At 35.8% G+C, this 13093-nt stretch overlaps 1 protein-coding gene across 1 annotated transcript in view; it reads right to left on the bottom strand.

The window, feature by feature from the left end:
* Positions 1-425: 425 nt before the first annotated feature.
* The window catches only part of KPNA4 (karyopherin subunit alpha 4), a 62157-nt gene continuing 49489 nt past the window's right edge, over positions 426-13093 (bottom strand). Inside the window, exons 14-17 of the mRNA XM_070792371.1 lie at positions 11134-11205; positions 6903-7065; positions 3842-3936; positions 426-2459 (exon numbers count right to left, since the gene is read on the bottom strand). Of these exons, the coding sequence (XP_070648472.1) occupies positions 2361-2459; positions 3842-3936; positions 6903-7065; positions 11134-11205 (429 nt within the window). The 3' untranslated portion in view covers positions 426-2360. The remainder of the gene's footprint in view (positions 2460-3841; positions 3937-6902; positions 7066-11133; positions 11206-13093) is intronic.

Here is a 13093-nt window from a genome sequence, read left to right as displayed (position 1 = left end):
CAGATGGCATCAGCTGAACAAATTCAGTAAGTTGGAATATTAATACATCTATAGTGAAATTAGGACTTCCCTGGTGGCTCAGACAGTAAAGCATCTGTCTACAATGCGGGAGACCCGGGTTCGAGCCCTGGGTTGGGAAGATCCCCTGGAGAAGGAAATGGCAATCCACTCCAGTACTATTGCCTGGAAAATCCCGTGGACAGAGGAGCCTGGTAGGCTACAGTCTATGGGGTCACAAAGAGTCGGACACGACTGAGCGACTTCACTTTCACTTTCATACTGAAATTAAAGAATTTAAGAAACTTCTTTTGTAATGTTGGGTCAATGTTAAAAGCTTATGAAAGACAAGCAAACACAAGCCACTGAGTTGTACTCTAACTTTACATTAATATATATATAAAAAATGCACACAGCACACACACATGCCCCATGTAAAACATTGCTTTGAGTTTTAATGTTTATTTCCCCAAGATAGCCTAGCCTGCACTCTACTTGGATAAATTTTACAAGCTAGTTTTCTGCTGCTTCTAGTTTTAAACTTTAACCATGTTTTTGATGACAAGGAATGCTGCAAAAATACTCTAGTTCAACAAAGAGTTATGATCACAAAATAATTTTTATCCATTCTACAGTGTTTCAGAATTACCAGTTGATTTTTAAACACAAAGTAGATATAGATGCTAATGGTGGCTAATCTGGTATGTTTCTTATAGCAAACTGTTGTTCATGCAACACTTGTGCTCAAAGGGGAAGGCACAGGATTTCCTACAATGAGCCACCTTATAAAGAGTTCTTTTTGTACAAATTAATTTATGTCACATTTAATTTAGTGTGCATAACCTCAAAACTGAGGTATTATTCCAATTTATAAAAACCACTTGCATAACTTTTATGCAAGTTTTAAAAATACAAAGTTTTCTCCCTAAAGTGGCTCAAAATAGATTGTTCATGGCTGCCTACATCTAAGATAAAAAGATTCTAAAACAATTGAACAGATTAGGCATATTATTAAAGGTGTTCAAACCATTACTTGATTTGTACATCTATTCAAACCTCTTCATCGGTCTTTATTCAGCAGTACATATGCACCAAATTCCATTTTAGAAGTTTCCATATCATTTTCATAGAAAACAAAGTTTGAAAACAAGTAACATTTAAACACAGCACGGTATTCTACCACAACTGAAACTTTTTTCTTCTTCTTCTTTACAGGACTCAACAAAATCTAAAAATGAACTAGGCTGTAGATTTACCTCATGCAAAGATCTTTATGTTATCTCTGAAAATGAAAAGGATGGCTTTTAAAAGCACATTTTACTGTTTTATACTATAATGGCAACTTGTGTACTGCAACACAGTCTATTTTGAGGGAAATTTATGATTTTTTTTTTCATGCAAAAATCTACACAAATTAGTTTTGATGATATGGAAAGCTTTTCATAGCATCAAACATTCATCTGGTGCAAATGCACAGGGAAACCTTCCTGAAAGTTTTCTGACTTGAGAAGCAACTAAAAAGCCATACTAGGTAAAGTAAATAAAAACTAAAAACAAAACAAAAAACTCCCACAAAAAAAAAAAAACCTAAAAAAAAAAAAAAAAAAAAGGAGGGGGTGGGAACAGGGAGGAAGGGAAATAGAAAACACAGGCTGCAGAGTACACCAATGTCTGCTGCTGAACTGGTCTTTGTTTTCATGTCCAGTGTACAGTAACACTTATGATCTCACTCTGATGATTTTACTAGGTTTGTTATCAGCCCCCTGAAGGCAAATCAAGCTTGCATGCGTTCACATACAGCACCACAACCATACTCTCGTACACAGTCACTCCAGGACTAGGAGTCTGCTTCGTGAATGAAGAGCCCTAGATTTGAAAGATGAACCTGGCTCTCCATCACTGAGCCAGACATTCATTCAACACTGTCCACTCACACACTGCTTCATAGCAAGGCCTGGGCTCGTTTTCCTTTGACTTTTATGGGCATCCTATTCTCTTTCATGCTTACAAGGCTTGAAGATGACAGTACTGCACTTTCCCCTCAATTGATACAAAGTCATTGTTCCTTCTCAGGCACTGAAGATCTGTGACCTGTAGCCCTTTTTACTTTGAACAACCTAAATAAGCATCCATGTAGAGTTTTCATTACATTTTGCCACTCATTCTCACTCGCACCCACTCGCCATCTTGACCTCATTTGGGCATTTTCTGTGATTCCAAATGAAATCTTCACATTTTCTTTCCCGATTTAATGCAGCAGCAGATCCCATGAGCCAAGCTTGATGGATCAAACCTTTTTATATATATGTATATATATATATATATCCCAGTGCTGCATTGTACCTAACTTCCACAACATCTTTCTAGAACTGGAACCCTTCTGTTGGTACATTGGCAGATGAATTGAAACCAAATGTTCCACCTTGTATTGCCTCTGGAACAAGGCTAGGGTCTTCATCAATCTAAAGGGGAGGGGAAAAAAAGAAGGTGATGGTTAGTTTTAAATTATAAAACATAGAATTGTAGTTAACACTTCCATTTAAAAAGTATGAGAGATTATGGGTGGCCAACACTGTCCTACCATCCCTTGAGAACCCTGAAAACACTTCATAAAGGTTTTTTTCTTAAGGGATGCCAAAAGAGAAGAAACTGAAGAGAATATGCAAAATGGATATCTTCTGAAAGAATGAAAGAGATTGGAGATGGGACTATGTCTCAAATTCAGACAGTATACTCATTCTAATGCTACCACTTTTGGAGGCTAAGTGTATTCTTCGGTTAATATTTTAATAGCAACTGGAGACAACTTTTGAGCTTAAAGTGTAACATAATAGCCCTATTAAAATGGATAACTGATATTCTTTCTATATGCTTTATATCTAACAGTTGAAATACCACAAAATTATGTGCCTATGGTATAGTTCCTATAAAGAGGCACATCATCTTTATTATTATTTTCACAATGTAACAGAGTAAGCAAGACTTGCATGTTGAAGTATTAAAAATCATTAAGGCTTTGTGTATACCTAATTATCAATTAGGACTTCTAAAAATATCCAACTTTAATACATGATAAAAGCTACTTTTAAAAAAGTATGCTTTTTAACAAATATTATATTCTAAATAGGACTTAGCTTGATAATCTGTAGGTATAAATAGTCTAATTCTTTTTTAGTATTGTCCTTCTCAAGTTAATCTACAAACCATATATACTTAACAAAATATTTAATAATATTCCATTTTCTTTTTTAAAAAGTTGAGAAACTTAATCAAGAAATCTACTGCTGGCTATATCTGATCACTATAATTTTAGATTTAACATTCCCAAAGAGATAATACTAAAAATAATTCTTTAATTTCAACTACCATATACTGACAATCTGAAAACATTCTTCTATAGTATACGTTATATAGTAACTTACATTTCTTGATAATTTTTTTCCACTGTATCTATTTATCTTCATATTTGTTTTTGGTCACCAACTAAAATTAATGGTGGCAATATATTCAAATACAGATTAATTATTGTCATAATGGATTTATTATAGGATATACTAGCTTCACTATTTTGTTTATAAACACATTAGGCTATTAGCAATATAAAATATAGAGACATCAAGGGAAAATAAAGCCTAATTTATTCACTCTCAAAAAATTCTCTTCTGTTTTTGCCATTTGAGCTAATACTACTTTTTAATACCCCAAAGGACTTTAAAAAACTGAAATATTATGTATCTATTTCAATTCCATTCTCTAAAATGCATACATATATGTCCTAGCTTAAATTTCATCCAGACTTATGCTTATTAAGTAAAACTAAGAAAATGATAAGATTATTAAATACATCATCTGAAGAGAAGAACTGATCAATGATCTCATAGGCCAATTTGTAGATGTCTTCATTTTCATGATTTTGAAGCTGTTCAATTTTCTCCAGTCCTGTAAGAGATTTTATGAAGTGAAATAATAATAATATTAAAACAACAACAACAACACAGCAGCAGAAAGTGTTACAATAATCTTGGGAACACATAAATTCAATTTTGGGGTATCTATTCTAAAGGTGAATCTTAAAAACAGTAAGGATTTTTTCACAAAGATATAGCGTATTTATCTTAAAAAATTATCTGAGGGACCTCTCTGGCAGTCCAGTAGTCAAAACTCCACACTTCCAATGCAAGGAGCTCTGATTCAATTTCTGGTCAGGGAACTAAAATCCTATATGCCATGTGGCACACTGCAGCAAAAAAAAAACAAACAAAAAACAAAAAACACAAATACTTGAGTGTTTAACTACATATAAATTAAGCAATGGGATATCTATCTATTCAGAAGAAAATTATATATCATACATCAGTGTTTGTAAGGAGTAATAGTATGTAAAATTACTCTGTTAAAAGCTGGGAAATCCCTGGTGGTGTAGTGGTTAGGACTCTGGGCTTTCACTGTCATGTGGCTCGGTTTCAATCCTGGTTGAAACTGAGGATCCCGTGAGCCATGTTTAAAGAAAAAAACCAAAAACACCCCAAAACAAACAGTAAAACCCAAAGGTGCAAGAAAAGTAAAAGAAGTTAAAAGCAAGTTCTTTCTATTTAGTAGCATTTGCCAAATTTTTCTAGTGAGCATCTAAGAAAAAACTTTTAAATACTCATGATTAACAAATATGAATGTTAAGACAGCTATTAAGTACAATGAAAAATGATCATGATCAACAACAGTATTTCAGGGGAAAGAGGATTTTCCCCTGTAAATACTAACAAATGTATTAAATCAAAAGCAAAATATGTAAACAACCTATTGATATAAAAATTGAATACTGTTTTGCTTTGTAGTGGTTTAGTCACTAAGTCATGTCTGATTCTTGCAACCCCACGGACTGTAGTCCACCAGGCTCCTCTGTCCATGGGATTCTCCAGGCAAGAATACTGGAGTGGGTTGCCATTCCCTTCTCCAGGAGATCTTCCTGACCCAAGGATCGAACCCTTGCCTCCTGCAGGTGGTCTCCTACATTGCAGGCGGATTCTTTACCAACTGAGCCACCAAGGAAGCCTAACAGGAGTAATAATTAATTTTAAAATCTCTGAATTAAAGTGAAATTGCCCTTTTATGAGTATTTGTCCTCTATTTCTTAAGCGGAGGAAATTGCTTTAGGCATATTTCTCACTTTACACACTCTCCTTATGGGGCCTTTTCACGAAAAGGCTTAACTCCTATTTACATATAGGTTGAGGACTTCTCCTCATCTATGGATTCATTTTTCTGAGCGTCAGATGCTTAAAACTTTAAACCTGCTTGATAATTCCATGAGGACACTTTATAGGTACCAAAGTTCAAGCTGTATAAACACAATGTTATCTGCCATTCTTCATTTACACTGTTTATTCTACTGTATTCTTACTGGTGATAATCAACAACAGTTTGAAATCTGTGAGAAAGACTAATTATTAAAGTTCCCCTTTCCCTCAACTCTATAACAGAATCTCAAAAACCTCAAAGCCTATCCTATCCATTTTTTGAATCCTGTCATCTCCCCCTCGTCTCTATTATCACTGCCTTCATTTATTGTGGTGTGATCGCTATACACTTTCCTAGGTGGTTTCCTGCCAGTCTCTACCAGGGTTCCATTCCCCTCATATCCATGTTCCATTAAACATATCAATTCCCTTGGTAAAATCTTCCAATGACTTGTTGTACCCTATGGCAGAGAATCCTTTGGGAAATTTGTAAGCTAGGCTTTACTTCCAGTGAAATAGGCAATGCTCAAGATCTATATTTTTATATTAATATAGAAAATAAAATTTTAATTATTAAAAGGTTTATATGGTAAAAGAAAAAAATACACAAGTAGGAAAAAATTTTTTAACTATTCCTTTTAAATTTCAAATTTTTTAAGTTTTAAATTTTTTCTGGAACTCACTTTCTAATTATAATTAGTTACCTAACAGTATTTCCCGTTTCCTGTTCCCAATTTGATAGTTACAAATTTTGTTGTTGTTGTTCTGTCATTTTGTGTGCTGCGTATCACTTAAGTAACTTTAAAAACACTTCCTATTAATTTTCAAGTCACCAAATTCTACTAAATAAGTTGAAGATACTTGTTCTCCTATTCTTAGCTACCTGTCCTTTCACTTACTTCTCAACTTCTATCCGAAACAGCTTTACTTTTACGCTTACCTAGGTTGATAATATATTTTGTTCCACACCCACACGAGAAACTTCCATGTTCTGTCTAGATGTTCATCTTAAGAGCTGAAAGCTAAGGCATGTTGTGTACCTTCTTGGTGGTTCTGGTGCACTGCTAGATTTGGGGACCACCGCCTTAAAGTATCTGCTGTGCTACAAAGCTTCCAAGACTGTAGGGGCCTGATCAATGGCTAACTCTACAGTCTCATCTTCTGGCGTTTTCTATCTCATACTTTGTGATTTAGCAACACTGAACTACTTATAATTTGCTGAATGCTATTTCTCACCTCAGACGTTGCTCATGGTGTTATCTCTGCCTGGAACACCTTTCATCCCTTTTTACTTTCTTAATCCTTATTCATCTCTCAAATCTAGCTCAGGTTACTTCCTATTTCTTCCAGGACAAATTCGGTTTTTCACTTTGTTGCACATTTCTATTAGGGTAATCATTAAATCAGTTCATGTTTATCTCCATGATTGGACTACATGCCTTGAGGGCAAGGACTGTGTCTTGTTTATCACTGTCTTCCCAGTATCTTAGCACAGTGCCTGTTCAATATATGGCAGCAATTCAGTTACCTAAGAATATGCAGCAAGCTGAGCAGGACTGTACATATAGAATATAGTATTTAGACAGAAAAATATAGAAGTGTGCATTTGAAAATAAAAGTAGTTACAAAAAGAATATTAAAATGTGGAATAACAGCATATAATAAACTTACCTCCACATTCTTCTATAAGATTGGCTATGGTTTCTGCCTCATCTTCAGCCATTTTTAATATATTACTTAGTCCATCGAGTACTACTTGCACAACTTGTGCATCTTTTACAGTCAGCAAGTTGCAAAAAGGTGGGATAACATTTTGTTGGATTAGGTAGGCCACCTGAAGAACAAAAATACCATGATATAATAAATGTTCAGTGAATTTCTTTTGTGCACCCTGTTATCTCACTGGAATAATTCTGACTTTATAATCTTGAATTTGGAAATATGACCTCATTTCTCACATGTTAAGTTCAGTTTCAGTTCAGTTCAGTCGCTCAATCGTCTCCAACTCTTTGTGACCCCATGAATTGCAGCACGCCAGGCCTCCCTGTCCATCACCAACTCCTGGAGTTCACTCAAACTCATGTCCATCGAGTCAGTGATGCCATCTAGCCATCTCATCCTCTGCAGTCCCCTTCTCCTCCTGCCCCCAATCCCTCCCAGCATCAGAGTCTTTTCCAATGAGTCAACTCTTTGCATGAGGTGGCCAAAGTATCGGAGTTTCAGCTTTAGCATCAGTCCTTCCAAAGAACACCCAAGACTGATCTCCTTTAGAATGGACTCGTTGGATCTCCTTGCAGTCCCAGGGACTCTCAGGAGTCTTCTCCAACACCACAGTTCAAAAGCAGCAATTCTTCGGCACTCAGCTTTCTTCACAGTCCAACTTTCACACCCATACATGACCACTGGAAAAACCATAGTCTTGACTAGATGGACCTTTGTTGGCAAAGTAATGTCTCTGCTTTTGAATATGCTATCTAGGTTGGTCATAACTTTCCTTCCAAGGAGTAAGCGTCTTTTAATTTTATGGCTGCAGTCACCATCTGCAGTGATGTTGGAGCCCCAAAAATAAAGTCTGACACTGTTTCCACTGTTTCCCCATCTATTTCCCATGAAGTGATGGGACCAGATGCCATGATCTTCGTTTTCTGAATGTTGAGCCTTGAGCCAACTTTCTCACTCTCCTCTTTCACTTTCATCAAGAGGCTCTTTAGTTCCTCTTCACTTTCTGCCACAAGGGTGGTGTCATCTGCATATCTGAGGTTATTGATATTTCTCCCGGCAATCTTGATTCCAGCCTGTGCTTCTTCCAGTCCAGCATTTCTCGTGATGTACTCTGCATAGAAGTTAAATAAGCAGGGTAACAGTATACAGCCTTGACGTACTCCTTTTCCTATTTGGAACCAGTCTGTTGTATCATGTGCAGTTCTAACTGTTGCTTCCTGACTTGCATATAGGTTTCTCAAGAGGCAGGTCAGGTGGTCTGGTATTCCCATCTCTTGAAGAATTTTCCACAGTTTATTGTGATCCACACAGTCAAAGGCTTTGGCATAGTTAATAAAGCAGAAGTATATGTTTTTCTGGAATTCTCTTGCTTTTTCAATGATCCGGCGGATGTTGGCAATTTGATCTCTGGTTCCTCTGCCTTTTCTAAAACCAGCTTGAACATCTGGAAGTTCACGGTTCACGTATTCCTGAAGCCTGGCTTGGAGAATTTTGAGCATTACTTTATTAGCGTGTGAGATGAGTGCAATTGTGCAGCAGTTTGAGCATTCTTTGGCATTGCCTTTCTTTGGGATTGGAATGAAAACTGACCTTTTCCAGTCCTGTGGCCACTGCTGAGTTTTCCAAATTTGCTCACATACTGAGTGCAGCACATTCACAGCTGCATTGTGAATGTGAAATAGCTGAACTGGAATTTCATCACCTCCATTAGCTTTGTTCATAGTGATGCTTTCTTTCTAAGGTCCACTTGACTTCACATTCCAGGATGTCTGGCTCTAGGTCAGTGATCACACCATCGTGATTATCTTGGTCGTGAAGATCTTTTTTGTACAGTTCTTCTGTGTATTCTTGCCATCTCTTCTTAATATCTTCTGCTTCTGTTAGGTACATACCATTTCTGTCCTTTATTGAGCCCATGTTTGCATGAAATGTTCCCTTGGTATCTCTAATTTTCTTGAAGAGATCTCTAGTCTTTCCCATTCTGTTGTTTTCCTCTATTTTTTTGCATGGATTGCTGAGGAAGGCTATCTCTCCTTGCTATTCTTTGGAACTCTGCATTCAGATGCTTATATCTTTCCTTTTCTCCTTTGCTTTTCGTTTCTCTTCTTTTCACAGCTATTTGTAAGGCCTCCCCAGAGAGCCATTTTGCTTTTTTGCATTTCTTTTCCTTGGGGATGGTCTTGATCTCTGTCTCCTGTACAATGTCACGAACCTCCGTCCATAGTTCATCAGGCACTCTATCTATCAGATCTAGGCCCTTAAATCTATTTCTTACTTCCACTGTATAATCATAAGGGATTTGATTTAGGTCATATCTGAATGGTCTAGTGATTTTCCCTACTTTCTTCAATTTAAGTCTGAATTTGGCAATAAGGAGTTTATGATCTGAGCCACAGTCAGCTCCCAGTCTTGTTTTTGCTGACTATATAGAGCTTCTCCATCTTTGGCTGCACAGAATATAATCAATCTGATTTTGGTGTTGACCATCTGGTGATATCCGTATGTAGTCTTCTCTTGTGTTGTTGGAAGAGGGTGTTTGCTATGACCAGTGCATTTTCTTGGCAAAACTCTATTAGCCTTTGCCCTGCTTCATTCCGTATTCCAAGGCCAAATTTGCCTGTTACCCCAGGTGTTTCTTGACTTCCTAGTTTTGCATTCCAGTCCCCTATAATGAAAAGGACATCTTTTTGGGGTGTTAGTTCTAAAAGGTCTTGGAGGTCTTCATAGAACCGTTCAACTTCAGCTTCTTCAGCGTTACTGGTTGGGGCATAGACTTGGATTACTGTGATACTGAATGGTTGGCTTTGGAAATGAACAGAGATCATTCTGTCGTTTTTGAAATTGCATCCAAGTACTGCATTTCAGACTGTTTTGTTGATCATGATGGCTACTCCATTTCTTCTAAGGGATTCCTGCCACAGTAGTAGATATAATGGTCATCTGAGTTAAATTCACCCATTCCAGTCCATTTTAGTTCGCGATTCCTAGAATGTTGACGTTCACTCTTGCCATCTCCTATTTGACTACTTCTAATTTGCCTTGATTCATGGACTTAGCTAACATCCCAGCTTCCTATGCAATATTGCTCTTTACAGCATTAGACCTTGCTTCTATCACCAGTCTCATCGACAACTGGGTATTGTTTTTGCTTTGGCTCCATCCCTTCATTCTTTCTGGAGTTATTTCTCCACTGATCTCCAGTAGTATATTGGGCACCTACCGACCTGGGGAGTTCCTCTTTTGGTATCCTATCATTTAGCCTTTTCATACTGTTCATGGGGTTCTCAAGACAAGAATGCTGAAGTGGTTTGCTATTCCCTTCTCCAGTGGAATTCCCTTCTCCATGTTACGTTAGCCTACATTAACCTTTTCTTTTTATGCAGTACGTTTGTTTTTCACGAACTTAGAGAAAAAAACTGAAGTGAAAATGAAGGAATCAACCCATTTCATGTGACACATTTCTCTGCCATAAGGAGTACTTCCTTCAGAGAGCCTTTCTCCTTTAATATTAAATTATGAAGTCATTTAAGAGGCCAGGTAATTTTTTTTAAATTACAATTGTTCAGTGTGACAGCATCCTTTCTTTGCTTTAATATTTAGCACTGTCATATACCCGGCCACCTCTCAATCTGCTATTCTGTGGTTCCATAAAATCTGAAAATTTTCTATCATCTTTATATTAGTTATTGCCATGTAATATATTTATATTCTGCTCTATATTCATATTTGAGTGGATTCAGTCTATGGCTTATCTGTGACAATTATGTGCTCCAAATTTCCCCTTTTTACTTGTCTGTGAAACGTATCTGGGACTGGGACTTTCCTGGCAGTCTAGAGGTTAAGACTCTGTGCTGCCAAGGCAGCAGGCACGGGTGTACAGTCCCTGGTCCAGGAACTGGCATTAAAAAAACAAAAAAACATTAAAAAACAAAAACAATGCTGACAATAAGTGCTTCATCTTACCCTGGATTAGAAAAATTCTTGTAGGCCAAGAAGCTGGAAAGTGAACACTTCACATTTATGAAATATAACTAAAGGAATTCAAGGTGACACTTTTATATATCACAGGATGTCTATTATCTTGCTATTATCTTAAATTATGATTTACTGAAATACAAACCTTAGAATTATTAGTACTATTACTTATCAGTTTTGAGAAATACATAAGAGCTGAACTTACTTGATCCTTTCTTCCACTAATTGTTAAGTTACTTATGGCCCACGCAGCTTCTTTCTGAGTGCCAAAATCTCCCTACAAAAGCAAAGTAAAGGATATAAACTGCAATATAAGATAAACTGGAAAAGGTGTTTCCTGAAATGATTTTTCAACTGCATACTCCCCCTGGTTTTCTTCTAGCCTTTATGTATCCATATAATAAAAATAAGGCTTTGAACCCAATTTACCCTAAACAAATGGAGATTCTATTTTGTGAACTTTCCCAACAACAAACTGACTTGATATTGCTGTTCATAATATCAAATGAAGTCAATGATAAAATACAGGAAAATCAGTTAAAAAAATAAGGAAGTTACAATTTTACTTTAGTCAAAGAAATGTCAAGGTGAAATAAAGTATCTTTTTAAACACATAGTTTTAAAAATAAAAATACCCATGATTAATGAGACTGATAAAGACTACTCTTATAAAGGTTACTCTCATACAAATTAAAAAATAAATTTAAAAAGTCATATATTTGATTTAATAATCTCACCTTTGAGAGTTAACCAAGAAAATTTAAAAAACCACAATAGATTAATACTGAACACTGTAAATCAACCATACTTCAAAAAAAAAAAGCTGCAGTAGGACATCTACTTTTACTTATCAGATTGAGAAAACCCAAGTATCTGTCAGTAAGACTGGTAGGAGTGTAAAACAGTACACAACCTTACTTGCAATAAATGGGCATTATATAGCAAATTTATATCTATGTCTATTTGTGGATCCAGTGATCCTAAATGTAACCTGGCACGCGGAAAAAACCTTACATAGACATTTGCTTATATTTAAAGAAGAAACAATATTAGAATAACCCAAAAATTAAGGGAAAGAGTAGGGAAGAACAGACAGAGACAGAAGTTAGACCTTTGTGTATTACCTTGAAAACAAGGTACTTATTTTTCACTTGGAAACTATAAATGCTTTACATAACCAAAAACAAAATAAAAAAGGGAATTTTTTAGCAGTCCAATGGTTAGGTCTCCACACTCTCATTACTGAGGGTCTGAATGAGGAACTAAGAAACCATAATCCTCTTGGCATGCGCAAAAATAAAGAAAAATAAAACCCCAAAACTGAAGCAATTTCCCCAAATAAAAGAAAACACAGAAACAAAAAACTGTATATGAAGCTGGTGGCTTAACTACACATATAGAAATTATTTCAAGTGACATTATTTTTAAGTACATCATTGATGGAATATATCCTGAAGAAAAAAAATCCTCAAGGAAATCCCAAAAGTGGAGTAGTGATGTTATTAGCATCAATGTGGTCTTGTTATTTTGACAGATTTTATATTATATACCTCAATATATGTCAAGTAACTGTGTCTACAGAAAGATTTCCACCATAGACGAGATAAAAATACAAAATCAAATAAGTAAAAATAAAAAAGTTATCTTAGTGATATCTGATAGCTTTCTTTCATTCACAATTTGTTTTTATGAATTCTCATGTTTACAAAAATTACAATATGTATATCTTTCATTTTCTTAAAAAAAACAAAAAAATTTACTTCCTATTTTATTCATTCAAGCCTAGATAGATATCATGACAATCTTGTAGCAATGATCATCCTTAGTATCTGAACTATGACCTTTAAATACCACTTGCTACAAAAAGGAAGCAAGACACCCTGAAAATAGTTAATTCTAGGTCTAGGTCAGAAAATATACCAAAAAAAAGCGCCCAAGAATCATGTCATATCCAAAAGGTAGGAAGCTCTCAACAAATACTCGGGTGATGTTAAAAAGACAGGCACCAAACTTAAAAGAGGTTCCCACTGGTCAGGGACAACCTGAGTGTCAGAAAGAATAACTACAAAGGACTGAAACTTTTAATAAAAATAGATGTATGTATATCTGTAATTTCCTAATGACACTGAAAACTTCGCACTAGTCTCCTTTTGAGGTTGCTAGGG

Source organism: Bos indicus, chromosome 1 (assembly GCF_029378745.1).
Source record: "Bos indicus isolate NIAB-ARS_2022 breed Sahiwal x Tharparkar chromosome 1, NIAB-ARS_B.indTharparkar_mat_pri_1.0, whole genome shotgun sequence".
In the NCBI taxonomy this organism is placed as follows: Eukaryota; Metazoa; Chordata; class Mammalia; order Artiodactyla; family Bovidae; genus Bos; species Bos indicus.
This window is presented reverse-complemented; position numbering and strand designations above follow the sequence as displayed.